Here is a 27,735-nt window from a genome sequence, read left to right as displayed (position 1 = left end):
AAATGGGAAATAGGGCAGTATATGCAATATGTACTTATAGTGTTGAGTTGTTAATCAATTTGTTGGCATGAGCTCAGCAGACGGAGAGATGATATGTTTGACTGTTTCAGCAATTCTTGAAATAGTGAGTTACATCACGTTGAAGAGGGAGCATCTAGGTCGAGTAACATTAGAATGTTACGTAAGACAATGACTGCCAGCTCTGACGTGTGACATGCGAGTCTAGAAGGCAGATAACTTAAGAACTGCTGATACAGTCAGGAGAGGAAAGAAGGTTATTACCCTTCCTCTGGGTGGCAGTGGACCATTTTGCCGTATTGCCGAATATTCTGTTTATTTTATTTTGTTCATTTCAATTGCCATTTTGCCGTATTGCCGAGTATTCTGATTATTTTATTGTGCGCATTCAATTATGCTTTGTATTATTAAGCATTTGTTATGGTTTGATTGTATAAGTTTGTGTTATGATTCAAATGGGTAAGCTTGCTTGGGTTGGAAAGGACATTATTTTCTTCGTTATGATCGAATTGGTTGAAAAGCTGTAAGATCTGGAGATAAATAAATATTAGTTTATTCAGTTATTAGTTAAATTAATAAACTTCATTGTTTGTCCGTATTGAACTAAGATTACAACATTTATTATAATTTGGGTCCACCTTATTCGATACATAAAATTATATATTATTATTATATATCTTATATATATATACATATATTCACCCGAATATTGGCGGGAAAACCATACCTCATTGGGTTAGGAGAAAATGCCAACCCGGAACCCTGAACATCTGAGGTTGTCCCTCTGCGGTTAACAACTGTAGTTGTAAATCGGAGCTGGCTCCACCCAAGGTTAACTACCTTCGAAAGTCAACCATGAAAAGGTCTTTTAGGAAAAAATTTCCTGTTCAAGAAAGCAGGAGAAGGCTACGTCGGATTTGGTGGGTATCCACCTTGAAGACATCAATGAGTTGGAACGTTGGCAATCGCCCATTCCTATGCCAGCACATAAGAACAGGATCAAACAAGATCAGATCAACTACATTGCAACTTACAATATTAATTCTCTACTTAAAGCAGGAAAACTAAAGAACTTGACGGACAAATTAGATAAACAGAAAATTTTAGTAGCAGGACCCCAGGAGATGAGAAATACTACAGAAGAACCATTCGAATCTCAAGGCTACAGAATTTACAATGGGAAACCTGGACTAGGGTTATGAAACAATGCCCCCAATTTGGAACTGGGTTTATAGTCAATGTGAAAATAATAGATTCGATAATCGATTTTCAAGCCATCTCCCCTAGAATTGCAACTTTGAGTTTAAAAGCATCCAACAAAATGTATACCATCATAAATGCCCATGCCCCTACTAATGAAAAGATAACAAAGACTAGGAAAGAAGTGGAAAAGTTTTGGGATCTCCTTGACCAAACTGTAAACCAAATAAATATTGACAACGTTAAGATCCTGTTAGGGGATGTCAATGCCCAACTCGGAAGAGAAAAGAAATACCGAGATATCATTGGAAAATGGTCTCCACATAAACATACAAATAAGAATGGTCAAAGACGTGTTGAACTCTGCAGAGAACACAAACTAATCTCAAAGTCCACCTACTTCAAAAGGAGGCCCAACAAACTTAAAACTTGGAAACATCCTGATTGGAGAAAAGGGGAATGGCAGCTGGATCACGTAACTATGGACAAAACATTCCACAGAGAAATCTACAGTGTTAAAGTATTAAGAGGAGTAGATATAGGTTCAGATCATTACATAGTCAAAATCAAAATTAAGTTCACACCACTAAAAAAGAAACCAAAACACAATAAACAAAAGAGGAACTTTGATCCATACCAGTTAATTAGGAATGATAAATATAGAGAAGTCGCACAGAATATAAAACTGACAGATAACTTAGAAGAACTGGTTCCAATTCTCAGGCAACAAGCTGAAAATTTAGCCCCATTGAACACACGTAAAAGACATGTCTGGTGGACCTCAGAATGTGACAAAATTCATGAAGAAAGACATCAGGCATGGTTAAAATTTAAAACACATAAAACAGAAGAAAGTGCTACCAACCTCAAAAATATCAAGAAAAAGTTCACACAAATTATCAGGCAAACCAAGAGACAATCACAGAAAGATCTAATCAACTCAATAGAAGAAAACTACCACAAAACCAAATCCAGAGACTTTTACAAAATGTTTGGAAGACAAGTACAAAAATTTGCCCCTCTCACATTAATGCTGAAAAGTGAGGATGGGAAAACGACACATAATGACAAGGAAAATTGAAATCGTGGCAAAAGCACTCATTAAACTTTTGAATTGTGAAGAACCCCAGGAACTTTTAGCAATTAATACAGACACGCCCATCAAAACCCCGCCTGAACTCATAAATCCTCCAACAATCCAAGAGGTGGAAACAGCACTCAAAGAGTTGAAAAATTATAAGGCATGTGGAGAAGACCAAGTTTTCGCAGAAATATGGAAATATGCCAGTGATACAGTTTGAACATCCTTACACATGGCCCTAACAAAAATCGGGATAACAGAAAAGTTCCCCGAACATTGGACCACAGCCATAATCCACCCACTCCACAAAAATGGAGATAAAAGCATTCCAGATAATTACAGAGGTCTCTCTCTCTTAGACTGCACATACAAGATTTTCTCCAGAATCCTATACAGAAGGATCAGAGAGCAACTAGAGGAAGAATTACGTGAATACCAAGGAGGCTTCAGACCTTGGAGAAGCTGTGCAGAACAAATCATCACTTTAAAATTAGCCATAGTATATTACAAGAAGCAAAACAAACCTCTTGCAATAACCTTTGTGGACTTTAAAAAAGCTTACGACTGCATCCATAGACCTTCAATGTTGAAAATATTAAGAAATTTCGGGCTCCATCCAAAATTAATAAAATTGATTGAACTCACCTTAACTAATACTAAATCAAAAGCCTAGTTCAGAGGGGAATTCTCTGAGCCATTCATCATAAAAACAGGCTTAAGACAAGGAGATTGCTTGTCACCACTGCTGTTCAACTGTGCCTTGGAATATATAATGAGGGAATGGTACAAGAGTAACCCAAAGAACATCTGAATTGGAAGACTCAAAGACAACATAAGTTTAAATTGCCTAGGTTTTGCCATTGACCTTGCTCTCTTGTCCAACAATATTCAGGAAACCAGATAACTTATTTCACTACAGGAAATAGCACAGAAAATTGGTCTTGGAATATCTTTTGAAAAGACAGTAAACTCACCCACCACTCATAAACAAAATTGCCATAGGAAACCAAAAAATCAAAATTGTACATAAATTTAAATATCTGGGAGAAATCATAACATATAACCTCAATGAAAAGCCAGCATGGCATAACAGAATAAATAAGATCAGAGAGAGTGAAGAAGTACTGGGCTGACAGGAAACTAAAAAATTCTTTGTATAAAGTTGGCTGGAGTGGTCCATAGGCGGCCATAAAATGTAAATAAATATATTATTATTATTATTATTATTATTATTATTATTTTATTATTATTTTTTATGTATTGAATAAGGTGGACCCAAATTATAATAAATGTTGCATTCAGTTATTAGTTGAAAGTTACTTTTAGGTTAGTTTAGTTGCAGTTGGTAGTGATTGTCATTGAGTTATGGACTGGTTATTTTGTTGTTTTTAAAATTTTGCTTTGTGGTTCCCAGCACTTAATTATTCTGTTCTGCGTCAGATATTCCTGCCATAATTTTGTGATTTACATCTATGTAACCTGTAGGTAGCTTTTGAGGAAAGGCAGTGCAAAATATTTTAACTTATAACTGAGTTTTAATTCTCAATTTTAAGCTTAAGAGTACTGTGTTTTTTTCATGATACTATGTGTGCTCAAGTATTATGAGAATATAATCAAGTTCTAGAGAATGAATCATGACTTTCAAAACTGCGAGAGTCTGTGAGAGGGACGTGGCACTGCATATGCTTTGCCATTGAACTGTCAGTCTCCAAGTATGGGAAGAAAGGTTACAGTGCACTGTAATTGACGAGGATCACGTGCTGCTCAGAACAGTAAGACATATACAGGTGGCACTGACATGTTTCACTGTCTGTTATTCACTACAGATCCACCCTGTCTTCTGATTTGAAACTCTACTCTTTAAGAACTGATTTGAATCTGCCAATGCCATTTCTTAAAATGACCTCATACAATCCAGTCCCCTTAGTCAGGTGGAAGATGTTAGAGTGGTTCCATCCAGCCTGGATGATTTGATTTCCACAGGTAGTCTTAAATGCCTTCCATGGGCTTAGAAGCATCAAGAAAACTTTTTCTGGAGTTTAGTCTAGAACAGTCCTCCAGAAAATTTTAATGTTCCACCCCCCTTCTGGATCATAATATTTTTTGCACCCTTATTTACCTTTTCTTCTCTCTCATAACTGAGATTGCTCAAAAATTTAGTTCATGAAGACTTCTGTAATTATTATTATTATTATTATTATTATTATTATTATTATTATTATTATTATTATTATTATTATTATTATTATTATTATTATTTTAATAATAATTAATAATATAATTAGTGGCCTGTGACATCAAATGATGTTAGTTAAAACCTCTAAGTTAGTGCGTTTCTTAGGAACTGTAGCATGCTTTCTACGAATTTGACATTTACGTTCAATTGTTTGCTTGTGACTCAAAAAAAAAAGTCAGTGGGTTTATTCGCATGCACTGGAAGTTTTGTCTGGAAGTGTCTTGTAAGTTTTACAGGTTTCAAACAATTGTTGGCTAAAATATCCAGAGAACACACTGTGTGGCCGTTCCTGATTATTCACAAGAATGTTAGTAAAATGTAGTTTTAGATAATTGTCGTGATATTTGCGCACTTCTGTTTTTGTTGAATAATCAACCTTAACAGAGAGAGTAGAAGCATATGTGCAAGGTGAACATACAATTACATTTGCATCCTCTTTATTAAATATTTTCCAGGGAGAAGAGGCAGTCTACAAAGCATTTTCATGGAATCACTTTTTACCACTGAATCAGCCACTTATCCATGATTATGATGATACATTTTCCACCCAAAAAAGTCTTACTTCCCATACTCAGAACATGCAGAAATCCATCTGTGTAGCACAATGTACTGTTCACTCATAGCCTTTGCATGGACTAACGACTTCAGGCTGAGAGAGAGCTATTCTCGTAGCATAACCGTTATCAAGCAGGTCATTGTCATTAAGGTACAACTGGTGGCACCACGAGTAGTAGGGTGCTAGGATAATTGCTGTGGTCAAAGACATGTGACAGCACCTATCTGTGAACTTTTCCTGGCAAGGTCATTGACAGCCTTTCTGGTCATCTCTTGTGGAATTTTTACCTTGTGTTTCCTTGAAAGTTTATTAGTTTTCAATAGGAGTGGAAGAGCTTCTTGCCTGGCTTACTGTACTGAGAATTTGAGGGGAGCAATAATTGTTATAAAATGAGATGAAGTTTGTATTGTTATATGAAGGGGGTGGTTATTTCCCCCATCTTTCAAACCACTGGTCTAGAGTGAGGGAGTTGATAATCATAAGGTGGTTGGGCTTCATTGTTTTGGAGGTTATTAACCAGTACCTACTGTGTTTAGAGTACATTTTTTTTCAGTCAAATGTGGTAGAATCATAAGTCAAATTAGCCACTCTAAGTAGAATAAGAAAATATGTTTTCAGACACTGCTTATTCTGTAAAATATTCATGCCACGCAATGACTTTCTCACATGCTTAATGAGCTTGCTACACATTTTTTCTGCACCAAAAATACTATTCAAAAGACTTTTCTCTCCCTGTTCTTATTCAATAGTTATTTGATGAAATAGTAAAAAAGGAAAGTCAGATTATGAAAGGCAAAAATTGGCATGTCCAAAAATGTTGTTTGTTTGTTTGTTTTTTGTTTGTTTGTTTGTTTGTTTGTTTGTTTGTTTGTTTGTTTCTGAAGCAATGAGTCTTCTATAGCCTGGCGCAACTGTAGGAACTGTGGGTGTGGCCAGGCATTAAGGACTATGAGGGGAGGAGTTGGAGAGTTTGAGGGAGATAATTAGGATTCTCTCAGAGGACAGGAAGGAAAGTAGGCCTCCCTCACATAATGTATAGGATACAGTAGGTGTAAAGGAGGGATGGGAAGGAAATGGGGGAATTGTAGAAGACAGGTGGTCTAATGTTTTAAGGGGAAGGAGATTGCAGGCTAATGGCTCTGTTCAGGATCAGAATTCAGGACAGGTGTCTGTTAGAAATCGGTACGGGTCACTGCAGGCAGAACAACCAAGGGAAGATGAGGAACAGGGAACTGTTGCTGAGATGTGTGGAAGTAGGAGGAAGGGAAAAGGTAGGAAAGGGAAATGTAGTGTAGTGGAAAGGAAAAGACATGTGGAACAGGGTCATGGGAGCGAGAAAAGGGAGGAGGAAGTAGCTTCTGCAGCAGTGAGGGAAGATAGGGCTGACCAGGAGGGGAGGGGATCAAATGAGGTGGGTAGGGTTGAGGCTCTGGTCATGGGGTTTCCATCGTTAGACATGTTGGGAAAGTGTGTGGAGGAAAAGGAACCAGGATAGGGTGTTATCTAGGAATTAGGTTGAGGCAGATGTTGAGGAAAGTAGAAGAGAAGGAAGAGGGAAAAGAGAAAGTGGTAGTGTTTCACGTTGGTACTAACAACGTAAGGCAAGCAGGTATAAGTACCAACATAGTTGGGGATGTTTGGGATCTGGTAAATGCAGCACGGATGAAGTTTAAGGAAGCGGAGTTTATCAGTGGAATACTGTGTAGGAGGAATACTGACTGGAAGGTGATTGGAGATTTAAATGAGACTATGGAGTGGGTATGTTAGAAACTGGGAGTGAGATTTCTAGATCCTAATGGGTGGGTAGGAGACAGGGATCTGTGCCCAGTTGGCCTTCACTTAAACCGCAGTGGTACATATAAGTTAGGAAACTTGTTTAGAAGGGTTATAAGCAGGTACATTCAGGGAAACGGGGTGGCCTAGGGAGCGGTGTTAGGCGAACAGGGAACTGGAAATCAGATAGGGATGACATAAAAATGTTAGTGCTCAACTGTAGAAGCATTGTAAGCAAAGGAATCGAATTAAGTAATTTAATAGATATATACTTACCAGATATTGTAATAGGAGTTGAATCATGGCTGAGAAATAATATAATAGATGCAGAAATATTCTCACGGAACTGGAGTGTGTATCGTAGAGATAGGATAGGAATGGTAGGAGGGGGAGTATTCATTCTGGTGAAAGAAGAATTTGTAAGCTACGAAAAAGTTAAGGATGAAAAACATGAAATTCTGAGTGTAAGGCTCTTCTCTAAAGATAATAGGCAACTTGATGTCTTTGGAGTGTACATACCGGGAAAGTGTAGTGCTGATGCTCATTCAGAATTATTTGATAAGACAATCAGCTATGTTGGAAATGATATGGAAAGGAATGTGATAGTAGCGGGTGATCTCAATTCACCAAATGTCAATTGGGAAGGTATTGCGAACGACAGGAAGCATGACCAACAAATGGCAAATAAGTTAATATGGGAAGGGCAGCTGATTCAGAAAGTGATAGAACCAACTAGAGAGAAGAATATTCTGGATATGGTGCTGATAAAACCAGGTGAGCTTTATAGAGAAACCGAAGTAATAGATAGTATTAGTGATCACGAAGCTGTTTTTGTCGTAGTTAAAAATAAATGTGAAAGAAAGGAAGGTATTAATATTAGGACTATTAGGCAGTACCATATGGCTGATAAAACAGGCATGAGGGAGTTTTTAAAAAGTAACTATGATCACTGGAAAATGGTAAATAAAAATGTAAACAGACTCTGGGATGGGTTTAAAGCAATTGTTGAGGAATGTGAAAATAGGTTTGTATCTTTAAAGGTGGTAAGGAATGGTAAGGATCCACTATATTATAACAGAGAAGTAAAGAGACTAAGAAGAACGTGCAGGTTGGAACAAAATAGAGTTAGAAATGGTTATGGAAGTAAGGAGAAATTGAAGGAACTTACTAGGAAACTGAATCTAGCAAACAAGTCAGCTAAGGATAACATGATGGCAAGCATAATTGGTGGTTATACAAATTTTAGTGAAATATGGAAGGGTATGCATAGGTACTTTAAGGCAGAAACAGGTTCAAAGAAAGACATCCCAGGAATCATTAATGAACGAGGGCAGTGTGTATGCGAGGATCTTCAGAAGGCAGAAGTATTCAGTCAGCAGTATGTAAAGATTGTTGGTTTCAAGGATAATGCCCAGATAGGGGAGGTGAGTAATACTAAAGAAGTATTAAAATTTACCTATGATTGACATTTACAGTAAGATACAAAAGTTGAAAACTAGAAAAGCAGCTGGAATTGATAAGATTTCTGGGGATATACTAAAGACAATGGGTTGGGATATAGTACCATATCTGAAATACTTATTTGATTATTGTTTGGTTAAAGGAGCTATACCAAATGAATGGAGAGTTACTATGGTAGCCCCTGTGTATAAAGGAAACGGTGATAGACATAAAGCTGAACATTACAGGCCAGTCAGTTTAACACATTCACGCCCATCATCTGAGCGGCTATTTAAAGGGCTGGCCCAGCTATTCCAGCTGTTAGTGGCAGAGAAAACAACAACGAATTCTTTTCACAATAAGTTCTAAATGGAACAAGATATGGAAACAAAATTTTCCACATACCTTAATGAAGTCCTCTAGTATCTCTGTAGGGCATGGTAGGTAATGTCACATTTTTCTGGGTGAATGGGAACAATAAACATTCCAAAAAATAGCGTGCTTCGCTAATAATTTTATTTTTGAAGCACACTTTGCACCTTCTTCAGGGGAACTTGTCTATATTTGATGGTGGAAACTTTAAGGGAATATACTCTTTTCTCTTCGCATGAAGGATCCTTGGCCGGTGCCATTTTTGGCGGCAAAATTGCAGGACGTTGACTTGGAGCTGATGACGTAGATGGAGCTGAGATTTCGGAGAGAGGTGATTGTACTTGTATGTCGGGTTCACTTTTTACCCCGTTTGAGAATTGCCTGGTGGTCCTTTAGATCTTTTGGTGTACCCCTATTCGACCGTATTGTTCCACATACGGCAGTGTTCTGTTCCCGTAATTGTTTCGCGAGTCAAACGCTATTTGTAATAATTGTCCATATAGACTGTATACCCCTGGCCAAGATAATTTTCAAGCAGCTGATAAACTGTGCTTTGTAAACTTGCATCACTTGCATCATTTATGTTGTCCCTACACGCCATGGTTATACTTCAGAACGCGACTATACACACGCTTGTGCAATCACAAACCAACTACGCAGCTAGTTGTGCGAGCGTTAGGCTACCTTCAGAAACAAAACAAAGAAAGTGCATTGGGAGGGAAAATCGCCGTGGCCATGTGGTTTTCGGTGAGTAGAAACATTCATAAGGGTATTACTTTCATCTCTCTCGCACATATTTGTGACCAAAATAGATCCCAGCTGCGTAGGAACGGCTCGAGTTCAAGGTTGCGCTTATCCGGGCTAACTCGGATACGGTCCACAGCATGGTCACGCGCTATAGGCAATAACTCGGATACGGGCGTGAATGTGTTAACATGCATTGTATGTAAGCTTTGGAAAAGCATTCTTTTTTATTATATTAGACATGTTTGCGAAATTAATAACTGTTTTGACAGAAGGCAGTTTGGGTTTAGGAAAGGTTATTCCACTGAAGCTCAACTTGTAGGATTTCAGCAAGATGTAGCAGATATCCTGGATTCAGGAGGCCAAATGGACTGTATTGTGATTGACCTATTTAAGGCATTTGATAGGGTAGATCATGGAAGATTACTGGCAAAAATGAGTGCTATTGGACTAGAAAAAAGAGTGACTGAATGGGTGGCTAAATTTCTAGAAAATACAACTCAGAAAATTAGAGTAGGCAAAGCTTTATCTGACCCTGTAATAATTAAGAGGCGAATTCCTTAAGGCAGTATTATTGGACCTTTGTTTTCTTATATATATCAATGATATCTGTAAAGAAGTGGAATCAAAGGTGAGGCTGTTTGCAGATGATGATATTCTGTACAGAGTAATAAATAAATTACAAGATTGTGAGCGGCTGCAGGGTGACCTCGATAGTGTTGTGAGATGGACGGTGGGCAATGGTGTGATGATAAACGGGGTTAAAAGTCAGGTTGTGAGTTTCAGAAATAGGAAAATTCCTCTCAGTTTTAATTAGTGCGTTGATGGGGTGAAAATTCCTTTTGGGGACCATTGTAAATACCTAGGTGTTGATATAAGAAAAGACCTTCATTGGGGTAATCACATAAATATGATTGTTAATAAAGGGTACAGAACTCTGCACATGGTTATGAGGGTATTTAGGAGTTGTAGTAAGGATGTAAAGGAGAGGGCATATAAGTCTCTGGTAAGATCCCAACTAGAGTATGGTTCCAGTGTAGGGGACCCTCACCAGGATTACTTGATTCAAGAACTGAAAAAAAATCCAAAGAAAAGCAGCTCGATTTGTTCTGGGTGATTTCTGACTAAAGAGTAGCGTTACAAAAATGTTGCAAAGTTTGGGCTGGGCAGACTTGGGACAAAGGAGACGAGCTGCTCGATTAAGTGGTATGTTCCGAGCTGTCAGTGGAGAGATGGCATGGGAAGACGTCAGTAGACGAATAAGTTTGAGTGGTGTCTTTAAAAGTAGGAAAGATCACGATATGAAGATAAAGTTGGGATTCAAGAGGACAAACTGGAGCAAATATTTGTTTATAGGAAGGGGAGTTAGGGATTGGAATAACTTACCAAGGGAGATGTTCAATAAATTTCCAGTTTCTTTGCGATCATTTAAGAAAAGGCTAGGAAAACAACAGATAGGGAATCTGCCACCAGGGCGACTGCTGCTTTAAATGCAGATCAATAGTGATTGATCAATGACTGATTGATTCTGGTGTTTGTTAACTTTTCTGTCCAGAGTTTTACATCTGTACACTTATTGTTTCACTTTCTTTGTGGTTGGTTGTGTTGCTTGATTGAGTAGTTTGCTTCCTGAGCCCAAGGTAGTTTTAGAGAATAGTGCAGGAAATTCTTAGAGGAATCACTTTATTTGCTAACCCCGTGTGAGTAGTCAGAATGTGCACACTGGCTTGTGATAGACATAGCCAGTGATTGGTAGAAAGGATGGTATTATTATTTATAAATTTCATTTTCTGTATTGACAGATTCAAAGTATAGATAAGAAAAGTGTTTTTCCACCAATCAATACACAATTTATTTTAAATAGATTAAACTAGTACCGGTTTCGGCTCTTTAACGGCCATCATCAGCTAGTACATGATTTGTTTCAACCATTAGACAGTTCACAAGTTGTTATTGTATTAGACATCCGGATGTCTAATGGGGGATGGAAATGTATACAATAGCATGTAATTAAAATATCAGTAGTCAAGGTAAAAAGTTACAATAAGTTAGAACATGAGTATGTACGACATATTAAAACATATGGGTCATAATATAAAACACTTAAAAAGTTTTAACACATTAAAATTTGGTAAGTATAGGTAGACACTTGTTAAAAATTTTTAGTTCGTTACATAGGTTCCATTCTTCTATCTTCTGTGGAGTTCCATTGCTTTTATGTTATGTTGATTTTAGCTGTGTATGGTAATCTTCGAGAAATTTCTGAAGCTGGTATGCGTCATATTGATAAGGACCTTATTCCAATTTGTGATGTACCGTACTAGGGCCCACTGCTCAACATAACTGAAGATTTCTACATTTCTTTAGACCAATACGCTAACCCCAATCATAACATTAATGATGTTACTGATAAAACCAGCATCATTTTTGACAAAGCCATTCCGGCATTAAAGAATGATTACCTCAAAATAGTAAACACACGCTCCAACAAACCAACGAATCACAAGCCCGACCCCGTCCCTACTTCCCCAACGGCCACTCCTTCTTCCCCTCCACCTACATCCCCCTCCACAGCTAATATGAGCCCCAGACGCACTCGCAGTAGAACACAACAAGCCTTCAAACACATCGGCACAAGACTTCCACAACAACTAAAGTAAGTACTCTTTCCATACACACACCAGGCATTCCTTCATACACACACCACCGGTATACTTATATTACCTTATCTTTACAGACTACAACCACAAACATAGACAAGAGAGGTGTTGCCACCAACTACTTCTAATTCAAACTCAAGACCTGCTGTTTACTATATTAAAACTTACCAGAGTACATCACAAATTGGAATAAGGTCCTTATCAATATGACGCATACCAGCTTCAGAAATTTCTCGAAGATTACCATACACAGCTAAAATCAACATAACATAAAAGCAATGGAACTCCACAGAAGATAGAAGAATGGAACCTATGTAACATGAACTAAAAATTTTTAACAAGTGTCTACCTATACTTACCAAATTTTAATGTGTTAAAACTTTTTAAGTGTTTTATATTATGACCCATGTGTTTTAATATGTCGTACATACTCATGTTCTAACTTATTGTAACTTTTTACCTTGACTACTGATATTTTAATTACATGCTATTGTATACATTTCCATCCCTCATTAGACATCCGGATGTCTAATACAATAACAACTTGTGAATTGTCTAATGGTTGAAACAAATCATGTACTACTGATGATGGCCGTTAAAGAGCCGAAACCGGTACTAGTTTAATCTATTTAAAATAAATTGTGTATTGATTGGTGGAAAAACACTTTTCTTATCTATACTTAGAAAGGATGGTATACAAGCTCAATTACTCGGAAGAGACTCAAAAAAATCCTTTTCAGACTTGATAGGAACAGACCTAATATACAGTAAATATGTGCTTTTTATGCCTTTTCTATGTTGCACCAACACAGATAAGTCTCATGGCACTGATGGGATAGGACAGGGCTAAGAATGGGAAGGAAGTGGCTATGGCCTTAATTAAGGTACAGTCCCTGCATTTGCCTGGTATGAAAATGCAAACCATAGAAAACCGTCTTCAGGGATGCCAACAGTGGGGTTTAAATACACTCTCTCCTGAATGTAAACTCACTGTTACATGACCCAAACCGTGTAGCTGACCCACTCAGTATAAATCTGTGGAATGGAATGCAAAATAGTTGGAATGCTACGTTGGTGGCCCTTCTTATATCTTGTTGCAAGCCAAGTACACGAAATGGCACTTCAACATCTTGGGAATATTTGAACTGCATAAATCCAAATATAGAAGTGTATCTAATCCAGCACATTTTCAACCAGTTTACTTTCACATCTGTTTATCATCATGGCATCTCACCCATATGTCTTGCAGTAAATCCAAATATGAAAGGAAATCAGCCTGTTACATATCGCAAACATTAAATTGCTCTTTGTCACAAACTGTTTTCACAAATAGGTACAGTTGTAGGGAATTTGAATCGCCACGTCTGCTTCACCTTTTGCACATTCAGTGCACACATGGTTGGTATCACATTCAAGATGTGCATGGCCTGGTACAAGAAATTTTTCATCAACAACAGTCAAGGTTGAATGTTCCTGGATTGCAACTATAAACATTATGGCAATGGCACCTTTCTTACTATGTCATCAGCATGACATGCCACCTTTTGCCACACAATACACTGTTCCTGATTGGAACTATAAACAATACGGCAATGGCACCTTTCTTACTATAGCATCAGCATGACATGTCACCTTTTGCCACACAATAAACTGTATGCAAAAGGAGTCGAAGGATCACAAGTCACACTTGTCAGGTTTTCCGTTTCACTGTAATTGACAGTCCAGACATATCACCAGCTGTCATGCTCATTATCCTTGCAATGTCAGCTTCTGCCAGATGAATATTTCTTTTATATATCATGCATTATCCTAAAAATGTAATTTTTTGGACATGCAAGCTTCTGCCTGTCACCTACAGAATTTTGTTGGGTGGATTTTGAGTACATAACACTCTCTCTCAATAATAAAAATGTTACTTATTGGTTTTACCTTTATGGTTTTTAGAGACACTGAGATGCAGCAACTTTGTTCTGGAGTTCTTCACATGCCATTAAATCTGCCAACATGGGGTAGAACACCTGCAAATGCCACTAGCTTGGCCTCAGAAAGCCAGTGCTCTAATTGTCTGAGCCACTCAACACCTCCACTCTCTCTCTCTCTCTCTCTCTCTCTCTCTCTCTCTCCAGTTTGCAGTCATCCTGTGGTTCACGAGTGTCTGTTCATCTCTATGCCATCTAACCGACGTGATCTTCGCCATTAAGACCTTTACCTTTTGCATCCACTATTCCAAGGAGATTTTCTTGCTTGACCTGGTCCAAGATTTTCTTATTACTAATTATAGTTTGCCCCATGGTATTCTCAGCAGATATTGCCAACACTAAGGCTCCTTCTCCCATCAGCTATCTCTAGGATCCATGTTTTGCAGCCATGAGTGCTGTGGGGAACACAATGGCACTGACCATTCTGCATTTGGTTCTCTCACTGTGTCCCTGCTTTTCTAGATGTTTTTCAAACTTATCATGTTCCTTCCACGTGCCAACTGCTGCTTTACTTCAAAGGTGCACTAACCTTTGCGATTAATTTTAGAACTGAAGAAGATTAAATCCTTAGCCATCTCTTTTTTTATTCTTAATTTTGATCTCATCATCCGTGTTTCCTGCTGTCATAATGATTTTAGCCTTCTTGATATGTAAGTTCAGCCCGACCTTTTCTTTCCTTACTTTACATTCTTGATCACCCCTAGAAGGCCAGCTAGTGACTGTGATACATGTTGATAAGCATGGTTGACAATGGTTATTCCAGTGCTGAGTGTTCCTAGGACATTTAGGAAGTAAGCAGCTGAAAGCGCTCTTGTGATGAGCTCTTCACCTCTCACACCAGGCTCTTCAAGGGTGAGGTCAGAAGAACAAGCAGGCCATGCAGCTAGTTCTGTAAATGATTACAATTAAATTGGAATATAATAGTCAATCATGGCATTGTCAGCGTCATCATTATGTACAGCTTCCAGTCTGAGTCCAGGTCTGTTTGTTTACAATATAAGTCTCTCCATCATCCTCTGTCTTCCCACCATCTCTCTGTCGTCACTTTGATCCAGCTTTCTTCACCAGCTACTCCACTCCAATCTGCCATCTCTCTCTTGGTCTCCTACCTTCCACTCCTATCTCTTGCATTTTTCTGGCTGTCCTCTTCTCAATTCTCTTCACATGCCCTTACATCTTAGTTCTGATTCCTGTATCCTAACCTGCAAATGCATTTAAATCCCCCATTACTGTTATGTTCTTTCCTCCCAGCTGTTTGTACATTTCTTTTTTAAATCATCATCTTGTGATGTGCAGCCTGCTTGTGAGACATACTTTGTCACTTATTCCCTTTGTCTCCTCCTTAAAATGATCTCTCACTGCTATTCCCACTCCATTCCTCATTCCAATTCTCAGTCTTGGAACACTTCTTTTATTTTGTCTAATTTGAGTGTTACACCTTCTGTCATTCCCGGATTAACTTCGTCCTTCAAGGGAGCATCATTTGGTGTAAAGGTATGATTGGTCAAGTCTGTATTTTTCTCTTCTTTCCCAGGCTCTGTTTCCTTTTGAAAGTAACTTTTATTTTGTTACCTCTTCTCCTGACCCACTAGGCCTATTATAATGAGGGTTTTTCTTTTAGAGGAAGACTCCCTTTGCCTTTAGTAATCCTCTACTTCATCTACAAGGCAGTAGATGCATTTCTATATTTACTGGTAGGTGTTGAATAAGGCTACATCTCTATCAAGTACTGATGCTTTTTGCTTCACTAAAGTACAAACGCTGCTAGTTCTTTTGCTTTGTCTGCTGTTCAGATTGTAAGTCCTCTTTTGCTGTCCAAACCATTGACCATCTTCTCCTGTAACCCTGGAATATGGCCTTGATTAGGTACTACCAGCCGGGCCAGCTGGATCAGGGCTTTTGAGAGGGGTGTTACTCCTCTGTCACTCACTCTTTGTCCTGGCTTGTGACAGGCAGAGCCTCGCTACCCAAACATCGATCTTAGTTTGGCGGACTTTCTGCAAATAAGATGTACTGTACGCATGAAGCCTATCTCCTACTTCGTTCTCCCTTGGTTGGATGTGTCATGAGCGGAGCAACTGAAGCCTGCTCCCTACAGCAACAAGTTGATGATCTGTGATTTAATAAAACAGATTAATTTTTGTCTCTCATGTTATCCCTGGAAATTTGGGTATTGAATCCTGTTACACCTGTTATATGTGATGAATTAAAAATGATTCACATGGTAAATGCATTGTTAACTATATTGCAGAAAATTACATCAAGAAGAAAGAGAGTCCATTAATAAGTAGAAAGAACAAACACCTCTGCTTCAAAATTAGAACATCAAAACAGACCAGTTCTGCTAGCTCATGTCATGAAAAGGATTGCAATTTATTTATTTATTCAGTGGCTTAGCTGTTGGTATCTCACCCACATGACTGGTGTTCAAATCTCGTTGAATCTTTAGGTAGAATAATCATCTGGAAAATGATGTGGTATCAGAGTATCTGACCTTATGTTCAGTTGTGAAAAGAAATCTTTACTAAAATGTTAATGATAAATATTCTGTTGGATTAGTGATACCTAGATTTAGTAGCAAATAAGTGTTGCAAAGGTAAGCTGCTTTATGAATTGAACTAATCCTTGCAAGCTTTCACTTAGGTTAACTCTTAAGTTTGGGTTACTTTTGTATATTGGTGAAATTCAGAACAGGTTTTTTTTTTACCTTAGTGTGGCCTCCGTGGCTCAGGCGGCAGCGCGCCGGCCTCTCACCGCTGGATACCGTGGTTCAAATCCCGGTCGCTCCATGTGACATTTGTGCTGGACAAACCGGAGGCAGGACAGGTTTTTCTCCGGGTATTCCGGTTTTCCCTGTCATCTTTCATTCCAGCAACACTCTCCAGTATCATTTCATTTCATCTGTCAGTCATTAATCAATGCTCCAGAGGAGTGCGACAGGCCTTGGCAACCGGCACAATTCCTGACCTCACCGCAAGATGGAGGCTTCATTCATTCCATCCCTGACCCGGTCACTGACTAGAATACAGGTTGTAGGTTTTCACTTTTTTACCTTAGTGATATTCCTATTATATGCCTTCAAGCTCAAACATTAAGATATGAAGTTGCAATAATTCTAGGTCCTTATGATTTTTTGAAAATGAGTTATTGTAGCATTAGAATTGCTGAGATTGGTGATGAAACTGTAATTATTTCATAGATGTATCTTTTCTACCACATAATTTAGTCATTTTACTAGTATTTTTATTTCTTACCTGTGAGAACCGTAGCATTATACATGTTACTACAGAACAAGACCAATAGGAAAAATGTCAACAAAGGTGTGGCAACTGTATAGCATATGATACATCGTCTCCACAACACTCGATACCTCATACTTCTTGGAAAGAATTAAATGATTCACTATATTCCATATGATCCATCTAGTCTTAAGAGGCTAAACCCTTGACCGGAATGAGCCAGAGTGGCTCCAGCAAATTCATATTACTGGTATAAGCTGAGGAAAGCATGATAACCTGTAACAGTAGTTGTGCAACAAATATTTTTCAAAAGTATATATTTCTACAAACAATTTTTTTTATATTAACGGAGAATTGTATCAAAAGATAAGGAAACACTATGCTAGAACATTAGTCTGCAGGTAGTCCTTTATGGAAGAAGTTCGACTGGAAGACAAACAAGAGAAACAAATCTGTAAACTATAGGGAAACAAGTACGGTACTGAAAGTACGGTTGACAGTTCTGAAATATAACGAGGATATTTTGAGTATATTCAGTGAAAGAACAACTCTGATTTGTACTCTTCTTAAATAAATGCATGTATTCATCTTCATTATAGACCGTATTCAGACTCTGTGGATTTGAGGTTTGCTAGACATATTCCGAGCCTGTTTGGAAAATCTGTATAAAGTAGAGAGCTTGCACATAGAATCGGTGAGAATTTTCATTCCAGTGGTGTAGGGACCACCAGTGAATTTTGTAGTGTTAGCTGCCTAAGCACAAGGTTGTTTACGACTCGGGCTATGTTTGAGATGTCCACGCTTGTTCCATAGCAACTGATTTTGCAACTCTCATGGCAGTTTACTAGGCCAGTCAGCCTTTGTGCTTGGTTCACAAAATAGGACATGACCATAGGAACCTACACCACAAATGACCTCTCCTTAAATAGAAAACTCCTTGTTATGTCAAACTATAAAAAGTAACAGATTCTTGATAAAATAGCCTAATAAGAGTTAAACCCAGAAAGAGATATATGAAAGATGTGATGTCATGTGGCCTCCAGAGAGGCCTCATGCAGGTCTTTCTACTTGATTTTGATGGACGATTTGCATGTCTGGGTGTGTGGTGGTGATGAGGTAGGGAGGGGGTGAAACTCAGCATCAGCACATACCCTACTCCCGTCAAATAACACTTGAGGTCTAACGTCCCCACTCGACAGATGAATCGCCATCAACAGTGTCATTTGCCCTCACTCCATATGAATACTGTGGAGAGGTTTGGAATTGAATCCAAGCTTTTGGCAAGTATTCTAGTAATTAGAAATTGTATACCATCACCTCTAGTATCCTGCCAGCCAACATTCTGAGATAAAAATGTTTCTACCAACAGGGCTGTACCAGCCAGACTTGACACCTTAAGTCATGGCCCCAATTATCTGGGATTGGCACTTTGTGTTGTTAAGCTCAGTTTTACAGCCCAATGCCAACTCTCTTAGGAGGGATGTACTGTATTCACTATTGTGTATTTCTGTGCTGATTAGTAGTGTGATGTGTTAAGACAATCACAAAACACTTAGCTTCTGAGCTATAAGAATTAACCGGATGCATTTGAAATCCCTGGTCCGACCGGGAATTGAACGTGGAGCCCTCTGAATTGAAGGCCACTACTCTGACCATTCAGCCAAGGGGGTGGACTACAAAGGCCTGACCCATGAGTAAAATCTAGGTATTTCCTGTATGAAATCCTTCGTATTATTTTTCATGTAGGTATAAAGTACGTTTCTGAGATTATTTCCTTTCTTGGTCTCCTATGGATGGGGGACGCAGAATACACCACAGTATCCCCTGCCTGTCATAAGAGATGACTAAGGGATGATGGATCTTGAGCTGTGAGATTACATCTGATTAGTACCATCACACAAGGAACACCATGGGTCGACTTCACTTGCTATTAGTAGCACTATGTGAGGAACACCATGGGTATGTGATCAGTATCATCATGGGTGGATTGCTGTGGGTTTACAGTACCCGTGATTAGTACCACTATATACGGATAACCGTGGGTTTACGTTGCCTGGGATCAGTACCACTGTGTGAGGAACGCCATGGATCTGCGTTACCCATGATTAGTACCATTATTGCAAGTAATCAGCTTCATTTTCCGTATCAAATTCTAATCACAGAGAATTACAATAATTGAAAATCTTCCACCTTTTTGATACTTTTTATTTGCTTTTTAGCAAATTATTAATTATAATCAGTACATGTTTCGTTCTCACTTGAGAACATCTTCAGCTGTTGTTAAGCTTAGGTGAATCACTAAGTTTCTGAATACATTATTTTCAGATACATAGTTCTTCTTAAAGACTATTTGAATATAAATTAAATTAAAATGATGTTAAAACAATGTGGGGGTTAATGGGTTAATGAAAAAAAGAAAAGAAAGAACTACTCTTTATTCGTAAACAAGCCCAATATAACGGATTCGAACTAAAAATAGTAAACAAAATAATCGGAAAATTCAAACAGAAGTTGCAAACTAATCTAACACCTGAAATAAAAAAGAAAGATAAATACGCGAAGTTCACGTTCAATAACCCTAACTTATATACAGTAACCAATTTGTTTAGAAAATATAACTATAAGATCGCGTATTCAACCAGCAATAATACAAAGCAAAAATTCTTTAATTACAATAGTGTTAATTCCCTAGGAAAAAACAAACATTCAGAATCAGGAGTTTACAAATTGAAGTGTCATCAATGTGAACAAACTTATGTCGTGCAAACAGGGCGCAGTTTTACTGTAAGATACCTAGAGCATGTCAATGCTGAAAGACATAAAGAAATTCCTCGATGGGCCAACACATGAGTACAACCGCACATCAGTTCACAACTATAGAGCAGGATTTAACCATATTGCGTACAATAAACAAAGGAGCTCTTCTAAATACATTAGAAAATCTATATATTTATTTAGAACAAAAAAGCAATCAGGACAATAACCTGAATAATACAATTGACAATAGAAACCCTATATTCGAAGGGATATTATCAAGTCTTGAAACTTTAGGCAAAAGAAACAACACAGATAATAAAAGGATAAATAAGACCGATCCTCCGCCATTTTGTACGTCCCCTCTTCCCACCCCTTCTAAAGCCGAAGCCGTGACAGTAAGCGACACGCCTCCTCCCCTCTCCGCAGCCTTGCCTCCCCGAAAGGAGGAGCAAACAACGGAGCACACACACCATTACTATACTAGACGTAAAGCAGCTTCAAACGTTCCTCGTCCAGGGTCATGGTAGAATAGGAGTCCAACAACAGTAAGATATGGAACTATTTTTTACATTAAGTTATTATGTAAAGACACAGGTTATCATTACAAAAAACAAATTCCTATTTTCCTCATTTCATTTCAGAAATTGAGACGAAGCTCCCTTCTCAAAAATTGACTGGCAATCAGCTTCAAAGAAAGAAAAAAAAAAAAAAAGAGAACTTTTAACAGGAAGACAAACAGATATTTTTAGTGTAACAGAGTTGAAACTTTTAACAACTATTCCAATGAATAGATATAGTTTTTAAGCAGTCTATGTATTCATCCAGTCTCATTTCATTAACCCATTAACCTCCACATTGTTTTAACATCATTTTAATTTAATTTATATTCAAATAGTCTTTAAGAAGAACTATGTATCTGAAAATAATGTATTCAGAAACTTAGTGATTCACCTAAGCTTAACAACAGCTGAAGATGTTCTCAAGTGAGAACGAAACATGTACTGATTATAATTAATAATTTGCTAAAAAGCAAATAAAAAGTATCAAAAAGGTGGAAGATTTTAAATTATTGTAATTCTCTGCGATTAGTACCATTATCTGAGTATCACCACAGGTCTGGGCGTTGCCTGTGATTAGTACCACTATATGAGCTGCACTGTAACTCTGTGTTGCCCATTGTAAGTATCACTGTGAGAAATATCACGGTTCTGGGAGCCTCCTGTCGTAAGTACCACTATGTGAGGCACACCGTGAGTCTACGTTACTTGTGATTACTACTGCTACATGAGGAACACCATGGTTCTATTTTACCAGCAATTAGTACCATTATGAGGGGCCATCATCGTCATCTTTTAAATTCTGGTCAGTTGATGGATTTTGGTATTATTTTAACTTTCGGTGTTGTATCTGCTGATTATTTTAAATTCATATTCATTCATTAATTCATTCTTCATAATCATGTTTTGAATTCTGGTCGTCTCATCTCGTACCGTTAGGGGCCGATGACCTACATGTTAGGCCCCTTTAAACAAGCAGCATAATCATCATCATCATCATATTTTCTTTTTGTATTTACAGGTATCCTATGAGTTATGCCAAAGATAATTTTTTTTATATATATAGATTTTTGTGTGAAAAGGATTGACATTTAATACAAAATTCATAAGAATTTCAAATAGTGGAGTTGCCTTTGCCAGAGGTGCCAACCTTTGAAGTGGGTTATCAGTAATCTCACTTTAACTCGCGCAACCCCCCCCTGACAAAACATCAATGAGTCAAATCCAAAGCACCCCGTTTGCCCTTTCTTACAGCAATCTGTTCTAAAGTATATCATATTACACAATAAAATTTGCTCATTACCTGTTAGTTCTGCGATTAAAAATTCTTTGTGGCTTGTTTCGCACCCAACAGCTGCTTTTCAGGGTAGGTTTTCTTGAAACATACTTCTTCCTGAGATGACATTTTCGTCTTCAGAACCATAAGCAATTCCAGTGTAGATGTACAGTACTTAACGTAGGCCTGAATTAGATCTGATTTTTCCCTAACAGCACTGAAAACTCGTTCTGTGGTAGAGTTACTGTGAGGTACACTTAGTACTGCAAATACCACATTACTTAAGGTTTTATACTTAATTTGTCCACTTTCATTTTTAAGCTCTGCAATGTTGCCCCATTTCACATCAATGTTAGGTCCATGTACAATATATTCAGCAAAAGTGTCACACTGGTAAACTGCAAATTCCTCTTCAAGTTTGCCATGTGCACTTTCCTAGACCAACCTTGGGAATTTTCGAACAAAATATTCAAGAGATGAATAGGAAATTACAATAAATAAACTTTTTAATGCCCACCTATTCAATACAATAATAATGTCGTTATAAAGATGTAATTACAACATACTAATTATATACAGTACTAGTTTCGACGCATTTTTGCGTCTTCAGCTGTACAAAGAAACGGAATATAGGCAAATTATTATAGACCTTAAATTATGCATAATATAAAACCCTATGATATCTACAATAAATGAATAGGAAACCTTAATTCCGAGAGAGATGTCTACAACTTCGGCATGATGACGAAATTCATCATCAAGGGGAAATTCACTGATAATGTAACTACAAGCTGCGATATAAAACACTTTTACAGAATTATAAAACATCTCTTCATCACAGTCATTATCTTTCAAGTATGCCCTGGATTTTGCTCCATTTACCAAGTCCTCATTGGCTTTCTGGTATTTCCTCCTCTTGAATTCAATACTCAAAAAGAGACATAGATTCTGACTGAATAGAACATGGCTGAACAAACCATCTTCAAGGCTGCCGACAGTGGGGTTCGAACCTTTTATCTCCTGAATACTGGATACTGGCCGCACTTAAGCGACTGCAGCTATCGAGCTTGGTACATTTCACTATTAATAACAGAGAAAATTCCCTCACCTGTATTGTTGGTACTCTCTAACAATTACAATAGAAGAGTTGATATTTGGCCTCCCTGAGCATTAACCTGGATCCGCCCAAGATTGAATTTTTTGAGAATAAAGTTGTAACTTTTAGCGTTGGATACAGTGCGCGCGGTTACAATAATAAGAGTCCAAGAAGACTGTGTAGTTTGCCGTACCATATATGGCACGCTGGGCGGATTCAGGTTAAAGAAAGAGACAACTTTAGGATAATGTTTAACTGCATTTGAATCTGTACTACCATCAGTAGCCAAAGAAAAAGGCGATATTTGCAAAAGTTCACTTATTTCTTTTCTTGCCTCAGATGCCATGTATTGAACTAAAGCAGAGGTTTTAGTTCTTGCACAACCACATTTCTGAGATATTTTAGAGTTGGGGGACATTGATGTAAATAAATTTCCAGCATGGTCTGAAACTGATAATTGAATATTATGCTCCGAAAAAAATTATGGGAACAGCAATTCGGCATTTGTCACCGCAGTTTCATTACTTTTTATGAAGAACGGTGAAACAGACTGGTTTCTTAGTTTTGATTCACCGTATGTGAGATGTTTCCTTGATTTTATGTGTCTTGAGCAATTTAGTGTATCGACAAGGTGGAAAATAAAAAATACTTAGTTGTGAATTTGATGCATCATATCGTATATCTATGTCGCTGGTCGTGATTGCACAACGCTCGTGGGAAACAAAAGGGACTACCAAATAACTGCCAAATATGTTCAGTTGCAAACTTACAAACATTGAAACGAAGATGGTTGAGCAGTAATGTTCTAAGGGATTGAACATTTTTTTTTACTCCTTTCTGTTTTTCGTAGAAATTTTTATCGTGACAATGTTGCTTTTCCATAATAATTTCCCCTTCAACCGTAATGCCGTAATCGCAAAGTGAAATCTGTAATCATTACGGACAATCTGTAATAGTTGTCACCTCTGCTTTGCTAACTCCAGCAGGAGTCGCAACTTCTTGGATGTTGTACTTTCATTTGATAGATTTAAATGTTAAATATTACATAACTAATAGGTATGGTAATATGTCCATGATATTCAGACTTTTTTTAAACACTAGAGTTTTGTATGATATTAATATACAAACTTTAATATAAAAAGGATTCCATAGATACCAGAACTGTTACACAAATCATTATTTTAGTAGATTGTGATATGTAAAATATTTTATATACAATATTTACATTTTTAAATAATTATGGAAATATAAATGTTGCAAATTTGTGTTCTATTTATTTTTTATCTGTTAACAGGAACAGATGTCCCATGCCATAGCAGTGTCTCTCAAGGGCCTGGATCCCAATAACCCGTGGGTAAAGGATGAGCAAGGGCGACATACCAACCTAAGTGCAATTTACGATTGGCCTGACTTTGATTCAGACGAAGAGGTTTGTTATATACTTGACATTAGTTGCACTGTGCCATCTGTAGAATTCTACAAGATTTTCAAACTGTTGCTGCTGGTTGATTGGGTAGTGAACCAGAATGAGGCACTTGATTGATTTTCCGTTTAGTAGAACTTTCTGGATAATCAGTTGCCAGATAAAACAGATTCTGCTATATTTTATTAAAAAATATGTATCATTCCCATTATAATATGTTCACATACTGTATTTGTTAAAGGTATATTACATTTGAATTTTCAGTGACATAACAGTATTATTCATGATTAGAGAAAGGTCTAACTCTCCATCTTACACAACTTGCAACACCCAGTGACAGGAGTTAGCTTGAGGAACTTCTTTCATGACGTGTAGCTTTTGAACAACTGCCACACTGAATGGGGAGAATTTAAGGGTATAAAGCATACTTAATGATATCAAGTAGTTACTAGCAGATACAGAAGTGGGAGTTTTCTACCAGGTGAGTTGGACATGCGGTTAGAGGCGCACGACTGTGAGCTTGCATCCAGGAGATAGTGGGTTCCAATCCCCCTGTCAGCAGCCCTGAGGATGGTTTTCCGTGGTTTCCCATTTTCACACCAGGCAAATGCTGGGGCTGTACCTTAATTAAGGCCATGGCCGCTTCCTTCCAACTCCATCCGCCAGTCTCGGTATTCGATGTTGGGCAGAGCCAGGGTACATAAGTTGTGTGACTTCACCGGGCCGGAGCCTCCAGGGGGAAGGCCGGCGCCCATTGGCCAGACACCACTGCTAGAGCTGTTATTGACCGCTACAGATTCACAACTAAGTATTTTTTATTTTCCACCTTGTCAATACACTAAATTGCTTAAGGCAACTTATTGGTTAAAAGTGGTACATGTTTCATATATTATCAACATTTCGGCCACATAACACTGTTTAGGCGAAACATTCATATATTGACAAAGTATCAATGTTTTAGAGGACATGACTAGCTCATAGGCTGAAATATTCTCATATCTGGAGGCTTCCATAAGCTTCCAGTCGCTGACGTATCTCGAAGGGCTGGACGCATGTATGAAGGGCAACAAACTTAGAGCAGAGGCAGTTTGGGTCAGTCAGTGTGTGGACTGAGTGAGTTTGCAAGGAGCTCAGTGTGAGCTCGGCCATTGAGTGTCGTAACAGTTGGATTGCCAGTCAGTATGAGTTACTGCCTAGGCTTAGTGTGCCAGTCTGTGGAGTGTCTGTCTGTGGACCCGTTCTGATGCCTGTTGCCATTGGATACTTACCTGTAGAAAATGCCAAATTTATGAACAGAAATTATTACCAAAAAAACTGTCTGCAGTGCAGTGTTTTAATTATTTATTCCTCAAATGTTTCAAAGTTACAAATGAGAGTTTATCATACATTATTGGCAGTTTCATGACAAAGTTGTAATATTTTGGTGCTGAAGGAAATTCAAACTTAAACATGTATGAAAGGTGCTAAGTCCCATTAAAATATTTTAGGTTCTGTGTTCAGTCACTCGACAGATCTGCATATAATATTCTTTATGCTTCATTCCTTTCCAGGTAAGGGATCGTAGCTCTTAAAAACTTATTTTCTTCATCTGTAATTGAGTTCATTGAGGAACTAGATTCAAAGATATCAGAATGAATGTTTCTTGCTTGTTTCCCTTTTTTGAAGACTTCCTATGTCGGTGTAATATTCTTTTACTACTACATTTTCTACATCTGATGAATCGTATGTGATGCCAACAGGTTTCAAAATGTTCAGATATTTTGTAGAGATTATCTCGTCTGTCACAGCTTGAATGTTAAAAAAGTTTGAACTATTCATGGAAATTACTTTGAAAGGTTTAACAACCTTTGATTCTTTGAACATTTTTCATAGGTCAGTGGGTACAAATACCTTCGTCACTGACTTCCTTCTCTCTATCAGGGTAAACTCAGAGTCACAGGGATTATTTATACACATACCTTATAATTTGAAGAGCAATTATTCACCAAATAGGGCAGAGTAAAAGTCTATGCATACACGTATCAAAAGAGAAACAAAAACAACTGAATGGCACATTGCTCCATTCTTAAGAAATCATCAGGCAACTTAGCACTATTGCCATCTAGCGGGGGTGTTTATAACCTCTTGGAATTTTCTGTGGACATAGACCTTTTCACATGTAATCCTCCTTAGTATCCTGCACCTCTCAAACTACTTATCACATTTTTCATGAATTTGGCACTTTGCACCTTTCTGTAGTTAAGTATCCAGTTGTGTCTCTATGGGCCAGCTGCTGGACAGTTTAGTGCAGCTGTGGAAGAGTGGGGCTGTGAACTGAGATCTGTGCAGGCTGCGAACTATGGACTGCGACTGAATGAGACTGTAGTGCTAGTGACCGGAGTGCGTGGGAATTACATAGTGTGACGATAATTCGAGAATAGAGAACACTGTGTAATAGGGAACATGCATGATCCCGGGTTTTAATTAAAAATATGCTAATCTGATTCAAAATTTCGTGCAGAATTCAAAAATGTGATCAGAATGTACAAATAATAACTCCAAACATGATAAAAATCTACGAAAATGTCACGTCACGCAAGTACGCGATCTCATTGGTCTGACGTCATCGTACAGGTTGACTGAATTAGCAGACGAAATAACGCATAGTGCGCTGTGAGAAGCAGGACACACTTCGCGTATTTCTACTTTAATTTAGTGTCTAGTATGATTAAATTCGAGGTCTATACATCGGATAATAATCTGAGTGGTATATTTTAGACTTAAAATGAATCCTGCGCAGACAGTGAGGCAGAAAACTTATAAATGGTGTAGAGTTCCGATGTGCAATAGCACATCGCATACCATACCAAACAAATTTTTTATACATGTTCCAAAGACGCTAAAACTAGGGAGAAATGGATTTTGGCGAGCCGGAAAAATGCTGATGATATATCGGAAAAGTCTACAGTTTATTTTTTTGAAGATTTTAACGTAAGATGAATTTGTTTGAATTTTCAAATCATTTTTCCATGTCAGCTGTTCTAGTGGTAAAACTTTAAATTTTAATGTATGATGCTTTATTTAAATGCTTCAATTACATCTTGGAATATGAAAGTAATAAACAGTGCATTAAATAATGCTGATTATTAAAGTATTCTCCAAACCTAACCTATGTTTTGGGTGATCCATGTCAAGATAATAAATCAAAGGGGTTATGAACCATTTTGACAGCTCTAATTCTACCAATATATCTTGGCATGGGACAGTTATGTATGTCTTTATTGAAGAGCTTAATTGGTAAAGAAATTTAGGCTATATCTAAATAGTCTATAATGTAACAAAGAATAGG

The 27,735-nt window shown here is 37.8% G+C and overlaps 1 protein-coding gene across 3 annotated transcripts in view; it reads left to right on the top strand.

Annotated features, from left to right (window-relative positions):
• The window catches only part of LOC136865936 (uncharacterized), a 360,192-nt gene that overhangs the window by 284,411 nt on the left and 48,046 nt on the right, over positions 1–27,735 (top strand). For all 3 annotated transcript variants that reach the window (XM_067142491.2, XM_067142489.2, XM_067142490.2), the window contains exon 15: positions 24,279–24,413. In XM_067142491.2, the coding sequence (XP_066998592.2) occupies positions 24,279–24,413 (135 nt within the window). The remainder of the gene's footprint in view (positions 1–24,278; positions 24,414–27,735) is intronic.

The sequence above is a fragment of the Anabrus simplex genome, chromosome 3 (genome assembly GCF_040414725.1).
Source record: "Anabrus simplex isolate iqAnaSimp1 chromosome 3, ASM4041472v1, whole genome shotgun sequence".
In the NCBI taxonomy this organism is placed as follows: domain Eukaryota; kingdom Metazoa; phylum Arthropoda; class Insecta; order Orthoptera; family Tettigoniidae; genus Anabrus; species Anabrus simplex.
This window is presented reverse-complemented; position numbering and strand designations above follow the sequence as displayed.